Source organism: Schistocerca piceifrons, chromosome 6 (assembly GCF_021461385.2).
Source record: "Schistocerca piceifrons isolate TAMUIC-IGC-003096 chromosome 6, iqSchPice1.1, whole genome shotgun sequence".
Lineage (NCBI taxonomy): Eukaryota > Metazoa > Arthropoda > Insecta > Orthoptera > Acrididae > Schistocerca > Schistocerca piceifrons.
In genome coordinates this window covers 90,401,985-90,422,910 of record NC_060143.1, presented here as the reverse complement: position 1 = coordinate 90,422,910, position 20,926 = coordinate 90,401,985, and the positions used below count along the sequence as shown (strand labels likewise).

Here is a 20,926-nt window from a genome sequence, read left to right as displayed (position 1 = left end):
TACATTTACACTCCACGGTCGCTGTCGCTCTACCTGTCTGAGTCAGCGAGGATTGTCCACGGACCAGTAATGCATGTTCCGTAGATTCACTGCCCCGTGGCTTGTGAAACCCGCTTCATCGGCAAACAGGTAGAACTGCAACGCATTCTCTGTTAATTCCCATTGACAGAATTGCACTCGATGATTAAAGTCATCACCATGTAATTGCTGATGCAGCGACACATGAAACGGGTGAAAGTGGTGACGATGCAGTATGCGCATGACACCACTTTGACTCAGTCCACCGGCTCTCGCAATGTCCCGTGTACTCATGTGTGGGTTCATGGCAACAGCAGCTAACACACAAACTGCACCCGCTTCTCCTGTGACGGGCCTGTTACGGACCCGTTTGCGTGCTACGACCATACCTGTTGCATACAGTTGGCGGTAGGTGTTTTGCAATGTGCGGCACGTTGGATGCTCTCTGTCCGGGTAGCGTTCTACATACACCCTGCAGGCTTCAGCTGCATTTCGTCGACACTCGCCATAGATGAGTATCATCTCCGCCTTTTCAGAGTTCGAATACACCATGGTCACAGTTCCTACAACACTACACTATCACAGACGTATGGTAATACGGTGTACTACAGTTGGTCTGCGTGCGGAGACGAATGTGAATAACAATAGCAGCAAGCGCTACATGCGGACACTGCGACAGCTAGACCAAACCACAACAGTGCACTACAGCCACACTCGTAAACACGGTCGTCATCATAAACATGTCCCTGCAGATGCCGCTCGCCGACCGTGGCCCGTGTTTGATTTCAACACGCAACTGAACGTCGGAGGTTCCAAGCGTCAACTTTAGGTTACAATATCTCCGGATGTAACTAACATTTTACAATGCAACAAACGGCACTGATTACGTATTTGTTTATATGTTCAGATGTGCTAACAAGACTAACGTGGTTCCATTTAAAAAACGTAGATTTGTGTTAAAAAAACATACTTCCGTGCATTTTTGTATGGTTTGTATTAAACAATTACTCTAGCCCCTCTCCTCACGTTCGGTCTGTGGAATCGGTTCATCAGTATTTGATGTGGTTTACGAAATACACTCCTGGAAATTGAAATAAGAACACCGTGAATTCATTGTCCCAGGAAGGGGAAACTTTATTGACACATTCCTGGGGTCAGATACATCACATGATCACACTGACAGAACCACAGGCACATAGACACAGGCAACAGAGCATGCACAATGTCGGCACTAGTACAGTGTATATCCACCTTTCGCAGCAATGCAGGCTGCTATTCTCCCATGGAGACGATCGTAGAGATGCTGGATGTAGTCCTGTGGAATGGCTTGCCATGCCATTTCCACCTGGCGCCTCAATTGGACCAGCGTTCGTGCTGGACGTGCAGACCGCGTGAGACGACGCTTCATCCAGTCCCAAACATGCTCAATGGGGGACAGATCCGGAGATCTTGCTGGCCAGGGTAATTGACTTACACCTTCTAGAGCACGTTGGGTGGCACGGGATACATGCGGACGTGCATTGTCCTGTTGGAACAGCAAGTTCCCTTGCCGGTCTAGGAATGGTTGAACGATGGGTTCGATGACGGTTTGGATGTATTGTGCACTATTCAGTGTCCCCTCGACGATCACTAGTGGTGTACGGCCAGTGTAGGAGATCGCTCCCCACATCATGATGCCGGGTGTTGGCCCTGTGTGCCTGGGTCGTATGCAGTCCTGATTGTGGCGCTCACCTGCACGGCGCCAAACACGCATATGACCATCATTGGCACCAAGGCAGAAGCGACTCTCATCGCTGAAGACGACACGTCTCCATTCGTCCCTCCATTCACGCCTGTCGCGAAACCACTGGAGGCGGGCTGCACGATGTTGGGGCGTGAGCGGAAGACGGCCTAACGGTGTGCGGGACCGTAGCCCAGCTTCATGGAGACGGTTGCGAATGGTCCTCGCCGATACCCCAGGAGCAACAGTGTCCCTAATTTGCTGGGAAGTGGCGGTGCGGTCCCCTACGGCACTGCGTAGGATCCTACGGTCTTGGCGTGCATCCGTGCGTCGCTGCGGTCCGGTCCCAGGTCGACGGGCACGTGCACCTTCCGTCGACCACTGGCGACAACATCGATGTACTGTGGAGACCTCACGCCCCACGTGTTGAGCAATTCGGCGGTACGTCCACCCGCCCTCCCGCATGCCCACTATACGCCCTCGCTCAAAGTCCGTCAACTGCACATACGGTTCACGTCCACGCTGTCGCGGCATGCTACCAGTGTTAAAGACTGCGATGGAGCTCCGTATGCCACGGCAAACTGGCTGACACTGACGGCGGCGGTGCACAAATGCTGCGCAGCTAGCGCCATTCGACGGCCAACACCGCGGTTCCTGGTGTGTCCGCTGTGCCGTGCGTGTGATCATTGCTTGTACAGCCCTCTCGCAGTGTCCGGAGCAAGTATGGTGGGTCTGACACGCCGGTGTCAATGTGTTCTTTTTTCCATTTCCAGGAGTGTATATCCAGCGGTAACGTTAGGTGACTCACCCTGTATATATATAAAATGGGTATGTGAGAAACATTAAAAGTATCCGGACACCTGGCTGAAAATGACTCACAAGTTCGTGGCGGCCTCCATCGGAAATGCTGGAATTCGATATGGTGTTGGCCCACCCTTAGCCTTGATGATAGCTTCCACTCTCGCAGGCATACACTTAATCAGGTGCTGAAAGGTTTCTTGGGGAATGACAGTCCATTCCTTACGGAGTGCTGCGCTGAGGAGAGGTATCAATGTGGGTCGGTGAGGCCTGGCACGAAGTCGGCGTTCCAAAACATCCCAAAGCTGTTCTATAGGATTCATGTCAGGACTCTGTACAGGTCAGTCCATTACAGGGATGTTATTGTCGTGTAACCACACCGTCATAGGCCGTGTGTTATGAACAGGTGCTTGATCGTGTTGAAAGATGCAATCGCCATTTGCTAATTGCTCTTCAACAATGGGAAGCAAAGTGCTTAAAACATTAATGTAGGGCTGTGCTGTGATAGTGTATTGGGGCTAATATCTTGCAATTGCTTTTTCCCCTTTAAACTGCGAGCTCAAGTTTGTGATTTTTCCTTGTAAGCAACGTTGCTGCAGCCGATGATGGCGACGTCAGTTGTCGAACCTCGATTTTTTTTTTCCCAAAAGATGAAAAAGGAAGGACGGAAGAGTATGCTGAACGTCCCGTCAATGACGGGGTTATTAGAGGCGGAACACAGGACCCAATTGGGGAAGGAATCCGGCGGTGCCCTATCAAACTAACCTGACTTTCACCTTAATCAATTGAAGGAACTGACAGGAAACCTAAATCTGGATGGTAAGACGCGTATATTGATGTGTCGGCAGCTGGGCCAACACCTTGTAGATCGAGATGGCTGAAAATGCACGCTAGACTAACGCAGACGGGCGTGAAGTACTGGAACAGGCTACGTAATTAATGCTATGAAGAAAAGTACGTAGCTGGATTAATACTTATCTTTAATCAATCATTGTGGTACATCGCTCTTGACTATACACAGGAGACTTTAATTACAATCACTGTAAGGCTAATGGCGCCTTGCTAGTTCGTAGCCATTAACTTAGCTGAAGGCTATTCTGTCTCTCGGCTAATGAGAGAGAAAGGCTTCGTACATCTAGTCGCTAGCTAGGTCGTCCGTACAACTGGGGCGAGTGCTTGTTCGTATCACGAGACCTGCCTTGTGGTGGCGCTAGGTCTGCGATCACACAGTGGCGACACGCGGGTCCGACATGTACTAAATGGACCGCGGCCAATTTAAACTACCACCTAGCAAGTGTGGTGTCTGGCGGTGACACCACATTCTTCCCCCGCAAATCGGCGAACGGTCGTGAGATAAGGCTTCCGCCCGCCGTGGGGAGGACCCCATGTTGACGTATGCGATGAGGTGGGGAGCCTAACAACAGGCGAGGCTGTGCCACCCGCACCCGGCCATTCGGTCCGAGGGGAGCTAGGAAACGCCTGAAAACCTAGTCCAGGGTGCACGTCAACATGCGGTGTATGCGCCCGTAAAGAGACAGGAGGGGCCGAAGGGTCGACCTCCATTGCGTCGGGGTAGCCGACGCGCGATGACGTCATGTGGTCCGGAGCGGGCGGGAGTTCCATGGCGGAGGACAGCTGGTCAGGGGAAGCGATCGGCGGCGCGTGACCCTGGGAGGCGCTTGGCGGCTGCAGCGAAGCGTCGAATGCGGGCGGCGCCGGCCGGAGGACCGGCGGTTGCGGCGGCGGCGGCGGCTGCTGCGGCGGCGCGTCGCCATGGGGCAAAACGGAAGGCATCGTCGGTAACACCTGGGGATGAGGCGAGCCAGTAGATGGGTCCCCAGGGCGCTGACCGGACGGCACCGTCGCTGAAAGCAGACGGGGAGCGGCGGAACCCGTGCGACGACAGAGGCGCAGCTGATTGAGATGCCGACGCACCTCACCAGAGGCCCCCAAAACCAAATACATCGCGCGGCCGAGGCAGCGAAGAATGCGCCCTGCGAGCCAACGCCGTGAACCGCGATAGTTGCGATAGAATACAACGTCGCTTGGAGCAAAAGCAGGAGTCTGCCGCTGCACAGGAACCTGATGCGGCGGATGCAGCAAAGACATCAAGGTGCGATGAGGACGACCATGGAGCAACTCAGCCGGCGAGCGACCATCTCGGGGCTGAGACCGATACGAGGACAAAAAGAGCAACAACGCGTCCTCCCGAGAATGCGACTCTTTCAATTTCAACATCTGTGACTTGAAAGTCCGGACCAATCGTTCAGCGGCACCATTTGACTGAGGCGAAAACGGCGCGGATGTCAGATGTTGAATACCATTGGCCTGGCAGAATGACTGAAATTCTGCGGACATGAATTGTGGGCCATTGTCGGAAACAATAGTCTGCGGAAGACCTTCAATGCAAAAGATAGCAGACAACGCTTGGATGGTGGCGGCGGACGTCGTGGAAGACATCCGGACAACAAAAGGAAAATTACTGAAGGCGTCGACCAGAACCAACCATCGAGCATTCCAGAATGGACCAGCAAAATCAATGTGCAAGCGTTGCCAAGGGGAAGTGGCTTTTGGCCATGCAAAGACTTTCCGCGGTGGTGCGGATTGTTGTTCGGCACACGCCATGCAAGAAGAACACATATTCGTAATCGCAGCATCGATTCCGAACCAAGTACAGTGCTGACGAGCAAGTTGTTTCGTTCGCACTATACCCCAATGTCCTTGGTGGAGAAGCCGTAAGACAGAGGACTGTAACGAACGTGGGACCACGACTCGGGACTGATCATTATCAGAACGCAACAACAAAACACCACGTCGAACAAAAAGTCTCTCCCTGTGAGCAAAAAATCGGCGAACCAACGGATCCTCGATCTGAGACTTGGACAAAGGCCATTGCGTAGCAACAAAACGTAAAACAGTAGCAAGGACAGGGTCAGCAGCTGTGGCTGTAGCTACACGACGAAAATCAATCGGAAACGATTCGACCACTTCATCCGTTTCCGAATCAATGAACATGCAAGCAAGTTCGGAAGAATCGAATGCTTTATCCTCAGCAACAGGCAAACGGGACAACGCATCAGCGTTTCCGTGCTTAGCAGTGGACCGATACAAGATATCGTAGCGGTACTGCGAGAGGAAAATAGACCAGCGAATGAATTTCTGCGCTGTACGCGGAGGTACAGGCTTGTTCGGATGAAAAAGCGATGTCAAAGGTTTGTGGTCTGTGATGATGGTAAAATGACGACCATACAAGAAATCATGGAACTTAGTAACACCAAACACGAGAGCCAAAGCTTCTTTCTCTATCTGGGAATAATTTCTTTGCGCAGACGAGAGCAATTTGGACGCAAAGGCAATAGGGCGATCATGCGAGCCAACTTTGTGCGCAAGCACAGCACCGATCCCGAAATCCGATGCATCTACCAGTAACAAAAGTGGTTTCTGGGGATCGAAAGGCGTGAGGCAAGTATTAGAAAACAACGCCGATTTCAACTGGCGAAAGGCGCGTTCGCATTCCGTCGTCCAGAGAAACGGAACACCTGCACGGCGTACGCGAGGAAGCGGAGCTGAAAGAGAAGAGGCATTGCGCACATTCACTCACACCTTGTGATTCTACATTGTTCAATGTTCTTGCGACCTCATGACGCAATGCGTGAGGAACATTGCGCGCTCTGAAAATTTTCGGTTGCGCGTTGACCTTCAGTTCCAATTGTGCTTCACAGTTTTTAGCGCAACCTAAGCCCGGTGCAATAATGTCTGCAAATTCTTCACATACACTAGAACCACTGTCTGTAGGCACAGTTTGATTCACTGATAGCACCTGATTTACAATAGACATGTTAAACAACTGAAATAAATCTAAGCCAAACAAGTTCACTGCCGTAGAAGAACGAAGAACGTAAAATGACACAAGTTTTGTTTGTCCCTTATATGTTGCAAGAAGAGTGCACTGTCCTAACACAGGAATTGTCTGTCCGGAATAACTTTTTAACTGAACATTTGCGGCACGCAACGGAGGTGCGCCCAGTTGTTTGTACGTGTCGTGATTGAGCAATGAAACTGCAGCTCCGGTATCGAGCTGGAATGGTATCACTTTGCCTTCAAAGTCTAAGTCCACAAAAAGTTTATTGTCCTGCTGACGACAAGAGCGACTGTTTTGTGCAATTTGAACAGACACTGGTACAGAATCACTTGCTAATTGACGTGATTTCCGGCGACGTCGACGCACAGTTTTTGTGGGACGAACACAGTCACTGTTAGAGAAAGTGGCACTGGACGAATCGGAATTAACTACATGAATGTCCATGGGCGAAGGTCCACGATCCTGAGTGTCCTTGGTTCGATTCCGGCGCGAAGCAAAGGGACTGGAATGATTAAGAGTGTCTGATCTGAGCTTTTTCTGGCAAACACTTTGAACATGTCCTTTCCTATTGCAGAAAAAGCAAATAGCTTGGCGTGACGGGCAATGTTCACGCGAATGTCTAGTAGCACACCGCGGGCATGATTTCACTGCAGTTGTGGGCTGGCGCGGCACACGTGGCTTAGAGCGCGGCGGCAGCGGCGGTTGTTAGCGCGAGGGCAGTTGACCGGGCCGCGCAGCTCGCCCGGCGGGCCGGTTAATGTTACACACTGCTGGCGAAGTTTCAAAAGAGTCCTGAGCACAGTCAAGTGTGTCTTGTCTATCCAATATGTCTATCACTTGTTGAAGGGAGGATTAACTAGTTTCAAAATGTGCTCCCGTATGCGAACATCAGAAACGTTCTGTGCAATTGCATCACGTACCATTGTATCTGAATAAGAAAGACCACAGTCACAGTCAAAGGCACAGTCCCTAGTAAGTCCTTGCAATGTTGCTACCCACTCCCTATTAGTTTGACCGGCCGTACGTTTTGTACGAAAAAACGTATACCGTTTTGCAACCACATTAACTGTTTCTTTGAAATAGGCATCTAAAGCAGACAAAATTTCCTCGTAGGACAGAGTTGCTACGTCGCGTCGGGGAAACAATTTCACTATCACACGGTAGGTGGACACACCGACACAAGAAAGCAAAAACGGCTGCCACTCATTACCTTGAATTCTGTAGGCGGCGAGGTGGAAGGCAAACTGGCGGGACCATTCCCGCCAAGTCTCATGGGTTTCATCAAAACTTCGAAATGGTGGTGCAACGGCAGGTTGTGGCTGCGGTACCGGTGAAGCGGCGGCGGCCGCATCGGTTTGAATGGCACGTTGACCCTGGACGAGCTGTCCAAGGGCATCCAATAACGCCTGCGTCTGCTGATTCTGCAAGCGATAAAATTCGGACAGTACATCTGGCGAATGTGGCGAAGCCATGACACAAATAAGTTAGGGCAAAGTAAAACACAAGATCCTTTGTAGACTCGTCGCCATGTGATGTGTCGGCAGCTGGGCCAACACCTTGTAGATCGAGATGGCTGAAAATGCATGCTAGACTAACGCAGACGGGCGTGAAGTACTGGAACAGGCTACGTAATTAATGCTATGAAGAAAAGTACGTAGCTGGATTAATACTTATCTTTAATCAATCATTGTGGTACATCGCTCTTGACTATACACAGGAGACTTTAATTACAATCACTGTAAGGCTAATGGCGCCTTGCTAGTTCGTAGCCATTAACTTAGCTGAAGGCTATTCTGTCTCTCGGCTAATGAGAGAGAAAGGCTTCGTACATCTAGTCGCTAGCTAGGTCGTCCGTACAACTGGGTCGAGTGCTTGTTCGTATCACGAGACCTGCCTTGTGGTGGCGCTAGGTCTGCGATCACACAGTGGCGACACGCGGGTCCGACATGTACTAAATGGACCGCGGCCGATTTAAACTACCACCTAGCAAGTGTGGTGTCTGGCGGTGACACCACATATATGAACCACCGTTCTCCCAAATTCATGTCCACTGTTTTACCACTATGCCACCTAGCTCGGTTCGAAACGAAACGGTTTCAAAACTGTTTTCTAGCGTCAGCGACTTAGCCAGGACTTTGTCAGAGGAGCGGTCTGATTCGTTAAAGAGGAACCTGAAAAAGCTCATGTTTTTCATTTATTCTGAAAATTTCAGTAAATAACAATAAACCATTTTATTCGGCAATGATCTCGGAGTTTTGATCAAGCAGAGATATAATCTCGTTACTTAGGAGTGCTGTATTTAGGCAAATCACTTAGAAGCAGTTGTGATTCAATCTTTCTTCACCCTCCAAAGTCATTCTGCACTTTCCTTTCTCCAGTCTGGATTTGAGCCGAGGAAGTAATCAGGAACGGGCGAGCGCGAATTTACCGATAGGGCTGTAGGAATAAAGAGATCGCTGTTCGACAGAGAAGCTAAAACAAATTTTGGTGGCGAAAATGCAACGGATCTGGAATTATTCAACCTTACACTTTCCCAAATTTCCGGATTTAAGTGTGCGTAGGTCACTTCTTGCAATGTAGAAAGATCATTTTCTGCATTAAAGAATGTCCCGGCAGATAAACACGTGAGTCTAAATGAGGAAAATTTGGATTATTGTTTATTTGTCGTATGGATTTTAGTGCCGGGAGTCTCCGAGGTGAGGTTCGGCTCTTTACATTTAAGCAGAGAGGCTGCTTCTTGAAGGGAATTGGAATCTGTCAGGAAAGAAAGGAATTCGGAAGGAATTGGCTATGGCCTATAGCAAGGGACCAATCCCGCCATTTGCCCCAAATTAAAAGCGGAAACCACATAAAACCATTTTCAGATTTGCCGGCAGATGGATTTGACCACCCCGCCTCCCAACTCCAGTGATTGCTAGCTCAGCGGCTCAACGTGCAGAGCTACCCCAGTCGGTGGAGGAAATGGAGTAACTGAGTGATGTACATTGCTTTTTAAAAAAATAAAATTCATCTCAATAACGGATGAAATTCTTATATAGCATATTTTTCCTTTAACTGTTCATGTTTGGTGATTTGTGCAAGAATGCATGCATATTTTCAGATTTAACTATGTATGGAATTCCTGGTTTCAGTTATTGTAGTATTACAAGAGCGCAAGTAGATATTGTTTTGGACGAAAAGGTCTGGTGGAGAGCGAGGGGGAGAGGGGGTGTAGGATGCAATGCACAGTCATCTCGGACGAATTCAAGCGCAGCACTGGATTAGCCGAGCGGTCTAGGGCGCTGCAGTCATGGACTGTGCGGCTGGTCCTGGCGGAGGTTCGAGTCCTCCCTCGGGCATGGGTGTGTGTGTTTGTCCTTAGGATAACTTAGGTTAACTAGAGTGTAAGCTTAGGGACTGATGACCTTAGCAGTTAGGTCCCATAAGATTTCACACACATTTCAACATTTTTTTGAACGAATCCAAGCAGACCACTGAAAATATCGCTCAGAAACGAACGACCTGTAGAAAGTGCTGTCTTTGCCGCTCTCCACAAACCCTTCCCCATCGTTCCGTATCGGAACTGATTTTTATGAGTGAGTACCTTTACGGTGGACAGATTGTGCGATATTTTACCATTTGGGCTACTAATGATGGACTTCTGAGCAAATATTTGCTACCATTTGCCATTTCAGCTGATCTAAGCGATTTTTGAGCGACACAGGAAAATCCATGTGTTTCTTTATACACTGATTTGAATTTAATCTTATTTGTAATGATGTTTACCACTGTGCTGCCTTGTAAAATACTGAAATACTGCAACCCCAAAGTTATACCAGTCTCCAAATAACGACTCCAGTGCTAACATTAAACTGATATAGATAGGTAATTAGGCTATTATAGTAGTGCGTACATATTTTTAACGTACCATAACGTTAGTGGACGAACCAAATTCCTCTTCTCTATTGTTACAAATCTACCCGCAATTTAAAACTATCACAACAGCACACATCACAAAACAATAAACGGCAGCTCTTAGATCAAATCGAGCTGCAAGTAAGAACTGCATTGATCAACGAAACAACAGCTGAGCTCAAGTAACGCTAACAAAGTGCTGTATATGCTCTCGGTTAAAGCAGGGATGGGCAATAGCCAATAGTGCTATCGACGTATAGACAGTTTAAATCTGTAGATGGCCTTGTTGACTATCGATAACGCTTATCCTTTCTTGTTTGCTTGATTGAGAATCTACACGGCAACTAGGTCTGTGTGATTTCATTTAGGTGATTAGGGAGGGGGGGAGGATCCGGACCCCCCAGACCCCCCTTTGGCTACGTCCTTGCGAGCGTGCGACTGCTGTTTCGAAGATTACTGGCAGTTTAAAAGCATGGCAGGTTACACAAGTCGGCTCCTAACCTCCGGAAAAATTTGGATGACCAGCAGAATTTTAGCTGTACATAAAGTTTTGTATCCAAGTTGATTTCCGGTTTGCAAGAAGAGTTTTAGCTGACAAGAAAACCCTATAATCTGTATGAAGAAGCAGTTTAGTTACTCACTTTTAATCTTTTTGTTATCCCATTTACAAGAATAGCTTTGATTTCATTACACACAGAATGTAGAAATTATTTTATGAAGTAAAATGAGGAGCACCCTTTCAAATCGTATTAAGTGTACAGATCATAATTTTACAGGAAGCGAAAAAGACGCTTCGCCCAAATGAAATAAGCCAAAATTCTCGACGGCAGGACATAGATATTTAGATTATATTCCAGAATTAGTCATGATTGGTATCATTTCCCAGTGCATGAAGGCGCCATTTTGATTTTGAAATTGCACTTAAATCGTTTTGAACCAATACACTGAACAAAATACATTTTGATCCAAACACGTTTTCACATAATATGGTTTGAAACGTACATTTCGGATTTTTATTGATTTTATTGCTGGACACAGGCCATCAAGTAAGAAAATAAAGTTTTTAACGTGTTGTTGACGGTTGATCGAGGTGTTCAGTTTTTCACGTAGTTGTTCTTCCTCGTGCAAGACATGGATCAGATGCTAGACTCATATTGGTCTGTAACATCGAGCTACTCAGCTGTTTACCGCAGAAAGATAATTGCGTCTCAATAACAGCATAACAGTTTAACGCTTTAGTAGCAATATTATAAACAACATTGTAACCTACCTCATACGAAACAACAGTGCAATTTCGACTGCGCTGTTCTGCATAATGCCTTACAGTTCTTCGTAGTTTTGGAAATGGAGCTTTCATCATATAACTGAGTTTGCGATCTTGTCCTACTCTGTTCGATAAGCTGTAAACAGTTTTTTCACCATGTTTACTGGGATGCTATGAATCCTGCAGGGCTGTCCATAAATCCATAAAAGTACGAGGGCGTGGAGATTTCTTCTGAACAGCACGTTGCAAAGCATCCCTGATATGATGAATAATGTACGTGTCTGGGGAGTTTGGTGACCAGCGGAAGTGTTTAAACCCAGAAGAGTGTTCCTGGAGCGCCTCTGCAGCAATTCTGCACGTGTGGAGTGTCGTGTTGTTCTGCTGGAATTGCCCGTCGGATTGCACAATGGACACGAATGAATACAGATGATCAGACAGGATGCGTACGTAACGTGTCATCTGTCAGAGACATATCTAGACGTATAGGGGTCCCTTATCACTCCAAATGCACACGCCCCACACCATTATAGAGCGTCCACCAGCTGGAACAGTCCCATGATGACACGCAAAAATGGTTCAAATGGCTCTGAGCACTATGGGACTTAACATCTGTGGTCATCAGTCCCCTAGAAATTAGAACTACTTAAACCTAACTAACCTAAGGACATCACACACATCCATGCCCGAGGCAGGATTCGAACCTGCGACCGTAGCGGTCACGCGGTTCCAGACTGAAGCGCCGAGAACCGCACGGCCACACCGGCCGGCTGACGACACGCAGGGTCCATGGATCCATGAGGTTGTCTCCATACCAGTACACGTCCATCCACTCGATACAATTAGAAACGAGACTCGTCCGACCAGGCAACATATTTCCAGTCATCAACAATGTCGATGTTGACGGTTCCAGGCGAGGCGTAAAGCTGTGTGTCGTGCAGACATCAAGGGTACGCGAGTGGGCCTTCGTCTACGAAAGGCCATATCAACGATGTTTCGTTGAATGGTTCGCACGCTGACACTTGTCGATGGCCCAGCATTGAAATCTGCGGCAGTTTGCGGAAAGGTTGCACTTCTGTCCTGCTGAACGATTCTCTTCAGTCGTCGTTGGTACCGTTCTTGCAGGATCTTTTCCGGGCGCAGCGACGACGGAGATTTGATGTTTTACGGGATTCCTGATATTCGCGGTACACTCGTGAAAGGGTCATACGGGAAAATCCCCATTCAACGCTACCTCGGAGATGCTGTGTCCCATCGATCGTGCTCCAACTACACTCCTGGAAATTGAAATAAGAACACCGTGAATTCATTGTCCCAGGAAGGGGAAACTTTATTGACACATTCCTGGGGTCAGATACATCACATGATCACACTGACAGAACCACAGGCACATAGACACAGGCAACAGAGCATGCACAATGTCGGCACTAGTACAGTGTATATCCACCTTTCGCAGCGATGCAGGCTGCTATTCTCCCATGGAGACGATCGTAGAGATGCTGGATGTAGTCCTGTGGAACGGCTTGCCATGCCATTTCCACCTGGCGCCTCAGTTGGACCAGCGTTCGTGCTGGACGTGCAGACCGCGTGAGACGACGCTTCATCCAGTCCCAAACATGCTCAATGGGGGACAGATCCGGAGATCTTGCTGGCCAGGGTAGTTGACTTACACCTTCTAGAGCACGTTGGGTGGCACGGGATACATGCGGACGTGCATTGTCCTGTTGGAACAGCAAGTTCCCTTGCCGGTCTAGGAATGGTAGAACGGTGGGTTCGATGACGGTTTGGATGTACCGTGCACTATTCAGTGTCCCCTCGACGATCACCAGTGGTGTACGGCCAGTGTAGGAGATCGCTCCCCACACCATGATGCCGGGTGTTGGCCCTGTGTGCCTCGGTCGTATGCAGTCCTGATTGTGACGCTCACCTGCACGGCGCCAAACACGCATACGACCATCATTGGCACCAAGGCAGAAGCGACTCTCATCGCTGAAGACGACACGTCTCCATTCGTCCCTCCATTCACGCCTGTCGCGACACCACTGGAGGCGGGCTGCACGATGTTAGGGCGTGAGCGGAAGACGGCCTAACGGTGTGCGGGACCGTAGCCCAGCTTCATGGAGACGGTTGCGAATGGTCCTCGCCGATACCCCAGGAGCAACAGTGTCTCTAATTTGCTGGGAAGTGGCGGTGCGGTCCCCTACGGCACTGCGTAGGATCCTACGGTCTTGGCGTGCATCCGTGCGTCGCTGCGGTCCGGTCCCAGGTCGACGGGCACGTGCACCTTCCGCCGACCGCTGGCGACAACATCGATGTACTGTGGAGACCTCACGCCCCACGTGTTGAGCAATTCGGCGGTACGTCCACCCGGCCTCCCGCATGCCCACTATACGCCCTCGCTCAAAGTCCGTCAACTGCACATACGGTTCACGTCCACGCTGTCGCGGCATGCTACCAGTGTTAAAGACTGCGATGGAGCTCCGTATACCACGGCAAACTGGCTGACACTGACGGCGGCGGTACACAAATGCTGCGCAGCTAGCGCCATTCGACGGCCAACACCGCGGTTCCTGGTGTGTCCGCTGTGCCGTGCGTGTGATCATTGCTTGTACAGCCCTCTCGCAGTGTCCGGAGCAAGTATGGTGGGTCTGACACACCGGTGTCAATGTGTTCTTTTTTCCATTTCCAGGAGTGTATAACACATGTTAAAAGTCACTTAAATCGTGACAACCTGCCATTGTAGCAGCAGTAGCCAATCTAACAACTCCGCCTGACACTTGTCTTATATAGGCGTTGCCGACCGCAGCGCCGTATTCTGCCTGTTTACATATCTCTGTATCTGAATACCCATTCCTATAGCAGTTTCTTTGGCGCTTCAGTGTAGTTTTCGCAGTACTAATTCTGATTCTACTTTCTTTCGATCGCTGTACCACGTGTAAAAACAACCCATCCTTCCCCATGGTGAATGATTGAACACAGTCATGCGTGAACACCACACTGTGAGTTGGAACATCAAAATGGTGGCAAATATGTCTTTAACGTAATACCTTTTGAAATGTCGGTGGCGGCGTACTTAATACGATTTCATCCGATTAATGTTTCTTTAGCATTAAATTACTGTGGGGAAGAATACGAAATGTTCCGATCTGACTCTACAGCTTCGAAGTACGTACCACAAATGGTTTGAAAACGCATCAGTGTGCTGACCTCGGCTGCATTTAATACGTTTGGAACGATGCTTCTCAAATATGTCGACGAAAGGATTATTTTAGCAGCTTCATACTTCAATGGCGCTTGTGAAGAACAAATTTTATTTTGTTTCAGACAGGGAGAAGTTTTGTATTATCATTTTTTAAAGTCAATAAAGCGAATGTGTGCGACAGCCCAAACTCCGAGTTCAAATTCTGGTCTACCCCAAAGTTTTTATCTACCGAGAAAAACCAGATTTTTTGTTGAATTTCTGGTTTTATTGAAAGTTACAAATCTAGCGAATAAACTGTTTTCAGGAAGCAAGAATGTTGGTGGTGATTGTGGTGGTGGTGGTGGTGGTGGTGGTGGTGGTGTGTGTAAATGTGAATGTGATCTTAATTTCTTAGGAACTGACACACTCGAAAAAAAGCTTCACAAATATTCTTCGCAACTGATAATATTTCGAAGTGGTGCAAATATTGGCAACCTGCTTTAAAGACTCATAAATGTAAAACTGTGCGCTTCATGAAAAACCAAAAAGATTGTAGCCCGTGACCACATTAACAATGAGTCAATTGTAATCAGCCTATTCTACATCTACATCTACATCTACATCCATACTCCGCAAGCCACCTGACGGTGTGTGGCGGAGGGTACTTTGAGTACCTCTATCTGTTCTCCCTCTTATTCCAGTCTCGTATTGTTCGTGGAAAGAAAGATTGTCGGTATGCCTCTGTGTGGGCTCTAATCTCTCTGATTTTATCCTCATGGTCTCTTCGCGAGATATACGTAGGAGGGAGCAATATGGTTCAAATGGCTCTGAGCACTATGGGACTCAACTGCTGAGGTCAGTAGTCCCCTAGAACTTAGAACTAGTTAAACCTAACTAACCTAAGGACATCACAAACATCCATGCCCGAGGCAGGATTCGAACCTGCGACGGTAGCGGTCTTGCGGTTCCAGACTGCAGCGCCTTTAACCGCACGGCCACTTCGGCCGGCCAGGGAGCAATATACTGCTTGACTCTTCGGTGAAGGTATGTTCTCGAAACTTCAACAAAAGCACGTACCGAGCTACTGAGCGTCTCTTGCAGAGTCTTCCACTGGAGTTTATCTATCTTCTCCGTAACTCTTTCGCGATTACTAAATGATCCTGTAACGAAGCGCGCTGCTCTCCGCTGGATCTTCTCCATCTCTTTTATTAACCCTATCTGGTACGGATCCCACACTGGTGAGCAATATTCAAGCAGTGGGCGAACAAGTGTACTTTAAACTACTTCCTTTGTTTTCGGATTGCATTTCCTTAGGATTCTTCCAATGAATCTCAGTCTGGCATCTGCTTTACCGACGATCAACTTTATATGATCATTCCATTTTAAATCACTCCTAATGCCTACTCCCAGATAATTTATGGAATTAAGTGCTTCCGGTTGCTGACCTGCTATATTGTAGCTAAATGGTAAGGGATCTATCTTTCTATGTATTCGCATCACATTGCACTTGTCTACATTGAGACTCAATTGCCATTCCTGCATCTTGCGTAAATTCGTTGCAGATCCTCCTGCATTTCAGTACAATTTTCCATTGTTACAACCTCTCGATATATCATCCGCAAAAAGCCTCAGTGAACTTCCGATGTCATCCACAAGGTCATTTATGTATATTGTGAATAGCAACGGTCCTACGACACTCCCCTGCGGCACACCTGAAATCACTCTTACTTCGGAAGACTTCCCTCCATTGAGAATGACATGGCCATGCGGGATTAGCCGAGCGGTCTAGGGGCTGCAGTCATGGACTGTGCGGCTGGTCCCGGCGGAGGTTCGAGTCCTCCCTCGGGCGTGGGTGTGTGTGTTTGTCCTTAGGATAATTTAGGTTAAGTAGTGTGTAAGCTTAGGGGCTGAGGACCTTAGCAGTTAAATACAATAAGATCACACATACATTTGAACATTTTTTATTTTTATTTTTTTTAGAATGACATGCTGCGTTCTGTTATCTAGGAACTCTTCAATCCAATCACACAATTGGTCTGATATTCCATATGTTCTTACTTTGTTCATTAAACGACTGTGGGGTACTGTATCGAACGCCTTGCGGAAGTCAAGAAAACACGGCATCTACCTGGGAACCCATGTCGATGGCCCTCTGAGTTTCGTGGACGAATAGCGCGAGCTGGGTTTCACACGACCGTCTTTTTCGAAACCCATGCTGATTCCTACAGAGTAGATTTCTAGTCTCCAGAAAAGTCATTATACTCGAACATAATACGTGTTCCAAAATTCTACAACTGATCGACGTTAGAGGTATAGGTCTATAGTTCTGCACATCTATTCGACGTCCCTTCTTGAAAGCGGGGATGACCTGTGCCCTTTTCCAATCCTTTGGAACGCTACGCTCTTCTAGAGACCTACGGTACACCGCTGCAAGAAGGGAGGCAAGTTCCTTCGCGTACTCTGTGTAAAATCGAACTGGTATCCCATCAGGTCCAGCGGCCTTTCCTCTTTTGAGTGATTTTAATTGTTTCTCTATCCCTCTGTCGTCTATTTCTGTATCTACCATTTTGTCATCTGTGCGAAAATCTAGAGAAGGAACTACAGTGCACTCTTCCTCTGTGAAACAGCTTTGGAAAAAGACATTTAGTATTTCGGCCTTTAGTTTGTCAACCTCAGTTTCAGTACAATTTTGGTCACAGAGTGTCTGGACATTTTGTTTTGATCCACCTACCGCTTTCACATAAGACCAAAATTTCTTAGGATTTTCTGCCAAGTCAGTACATAGAACTTTACTTTTGAATTCATTGAACGCCTCTCGCATAGCCCTCCTCACACTACAATTCGCTTCGCGTGATTTTTGTTTGTCTGCATGGCTTTGGCTATGTTTATGTTTGCTGTGAAGCTCCCTTTGCTTCCGCAGCAATTTTCTAACTCGGTTGTTGTACCACGGTGGCTCTTTTCCATCTCTTACGATCTTACTTGGCACATACCCATCTAATGTATGTTGTACGATGGTTTTGAACTTTGTCCACTGATCCTCAAAACTATCTGTACTTGAGACAAAACTTTTGTGTTGATCCGTCAAGTACTCTGAAATCTGCTTTTTGTCACTTTTGCTAAACAGAAAAATCTTCCTACCCTTTTTAATATTTCTATTTACGGCTGAAATCATCGATGCAGTAACCGCTTTATGATCGCTGATTCCCTGTTCTGCGTTAACTGTTTCAAATAGTTCGGGTCTGTTTGTCATCAGAAGGTCTAATATGTTCTCGCCACGATTCGGTTCTCTGTTTAACTGCTCAAGGTAGTTTTCAGATAATGCACTTAAAAAGATTTCACTGGATTCTTCGTCCCTGCCACCCGTTATAACCCATTGAGTCTCCCAGTCTATATCCGGAAAATTAAGATGTCCACCCACAACTATAACATGGTGGGGAAATCTACTCGAAATATTTTCCAAATTTTCCTTCAGGTGCTCTGCCACAATAGTTGCTGAGCCAAGGGGCCTATAGAGACATCCAGTTACCATGTTTGAGCCTGCTTTAACCGTGATCTTCACCCAAATTATTTATTCATACAAATTCCCAGATCTAACAAATTATAGAGCTGTGAAGTGGAATGATGGCAAGCTCAGTCATGGATATTGCACACATTAAGACTTCTGTTCATTGGTAAGATACGGAGAAAATTGAATCAGTCTACAAATGAGATACTAGAAATACTAGAATAATGCTCTGTAGTGTGGGATCCACACTAGATAGTAATAACAGGGTATATTGAACGCATACAAAGAATACGTGATTGCAGTGCCCGTGTTATTTCGATTTGCGATGCAGCGCCTCCTTCGGGCATGCATGCATGCATGTCCGAAGGAATGTTGCATCGTAATTGAGAATAACACAGCACCGCAATATCGTATTTATCCGCCGACGCCGGGCAAACGACTTCCAAGTAAAATGTCTCCCCTGTACGGAAATGTACATAATGTATGTATGAGTACATGTTGCACGAGGTGCATTCAAGTTCTAAGGCCTCCGATTTTTTTTCTCCAGACTGGAAAGAGATAGAAACATGCGCATTGTTTTAAAATGAGGCCGCGTTCATTGTCAATACGTCCCAGAGATGGCAGCACCGTATGGCAGATGGAATTTCACCGCCAGCGGGGAGAATGAGAATTGTTTTAAATACTTAAAATGGCGACGTTTTCCATACTTGAACAGCGTGCAATCATTCGTTTTCTGAATTTGCGTGGTGTGAGACCAACTGAAATTCATCGACAGTTGAAGAAGACATGTGGTGATGGAGTTATGGATGTGTCGAAAGTGCATTCGTGGGTGCGACAGTTTAATGAAGGCAGAACATCGTGTGACAACAAACCGAAACAACCTCGGGCTCGCACAAGCCGGTCTGACGATATGATCGAGAAAGTGGACAGAATTGTTTTGGGGATCGCCGAATGACTGTTGAACAGATCGCCTCCAGAGTTGGCATTTCTGAGGGTTCTGTGCACACAATCCTGCATGACGACCTGAAAATGCGAAAAGTGTCATCAAGGTGGGTGCCACGAATGCTGACGGACGACCACATGGCTGCCCGTGTGGCATGTCGCCAAGCAATGTTGACGCGCAACGACAGCATGAATGGGACTTTCTTTTCGTCGGTTGTGACAATGGATGAGACGTGGATGCCATGTTTCAATCCAGAAACAAAGCGCCAGTCAGCTCAATGGAAGCACACAGATTCACCGCTACCAAAAAAATTTCAGGTAACCGCCAGTGCTGAAAAAATGATGGTGTCCATGTTCTGAGACAGCGGGGGCATAAACCGTACGCATTGTGTTCCAAAGGGCACTACGGTAACAGGTGCATCCTACGAAAATGTTTTGAAGAACAAATTCCTTCCTGCACTGCAACAAAAACGTCCGGGAAGGGCTGCGCGTGTGCTGTTTCACCAAGACAACGCACCCGCACATCGAGCTAACGTTACGCAACAGTTTTTTCGTGATAACAACTTTGAAGTGATTCCTCATGCTCCCTACTCACCTGACCTGGCTCCTAGTGACTTTTGGCTTTTTCCAACAATGAAAGACACTCTCCGTGGCCGCACATTCACCAGCCGTGCTGCTATTGCCTCAGCGATTTTCCAGTGGTCAAAACAGACTCCTAAAGAAGCCTTCGCAGCTGCCATGGAATCATGGCGTCAGCGTTGTGAAAAATGTGTACGTCTGCAGGACGATTTCATGGATTTCGGGTGAGTAGTTAATTAGAAAAAAAATCGGAGGCCTTAGAACTTGAGTGCACCTCGTACAGCTAATGGTTGTCATAACTACGTTCATAACTACGAATATATTTTATGTATACAAAGGAGGACAGCACTCGCACTATCATTCTTCTCGTATTCCATACGAGAATAGAGCAGGGAAAAGCCCTGATAAACGCTACAGTGAGAAATATTCTCTGCATTGGCCCTCCAGAACATAGTTGTGGATGTAGATTTAGTATTTTAAATCACAATAAAAATTTTATGGCTTTATTTTTTTACCCACACTTGTCTTAATAGTTTACGGGGGTATCCATAACGATTCAATATTCAGCTAGAAAAAATGAGGCTGCGTAATTAATTTTTCTGTTTGTTTGAATGTACATGTCTGCAATTGGTCCACCCGTGACACAGTTCCGTATCACACCGCTAGGGGGCCAAAATAAAATGGCGCACTCGGTCTCCACTTTAACAATGAGCTACGCCATTTTGTTTTGGCCGATGTAGAGGCACGATAGGGTACTGTGTCGCGGGGGGAGTCAGTTGCAAAGAAAATTTTAATTTTGTAATTTCTTCAGCTGATGGTAAACCTTAAACCTCTCAGAGTGTACGCTGGCTGAAGACCTCGTGTCACCTCATCGGCATCCCCATACTTTGCAGCACGGCTGCTGTGCAGCCTGTCGTTGGGAGGAACAGTCCCGCTGGAGCTGAAATCGTCGGACACGTCGTGTCTGCTGCCGCAAGCCGCTCCCCCTACGTCCGCCATCCTCCTGCTGTACTCCCGGGACAGCGACGCCTTCGTGCGGCTCATGGAGGCCTTCCGGGAGCTGCTGACTGCCCTCACCGGCCTCGAGGTATCTCACGACGCTGCGCACTGTTGTTGAAGTGGTTTTCATTCCAAGCAAGTATGCCCTGTGCAAACAAGTTCTTCTT

The 20,926-nt window shown here is 47.6% G+C and overlaps 1 protein-coding gene across 1 annotated transcript in view; it reads left to right on the top strand.

The window, feature by feature from the left end:
* The window catches only part of LOC124803158, a 395,089-nt gene that overhangs the window by 276,219 nt on the left and 97,944 nt on the right, over positions 1-20,926 (top strand). Inside the window, exon 8 of the mRNA XM_047264338.1 lies at positions 20,654-20,847. Coding sequence (XP_047120294.1) covers positions 20,654-20,847 — 194 coding nt within the window. The remainder of the gene's footprint in view (positions 1-20,653; positions 20,848-20,926) is intronic.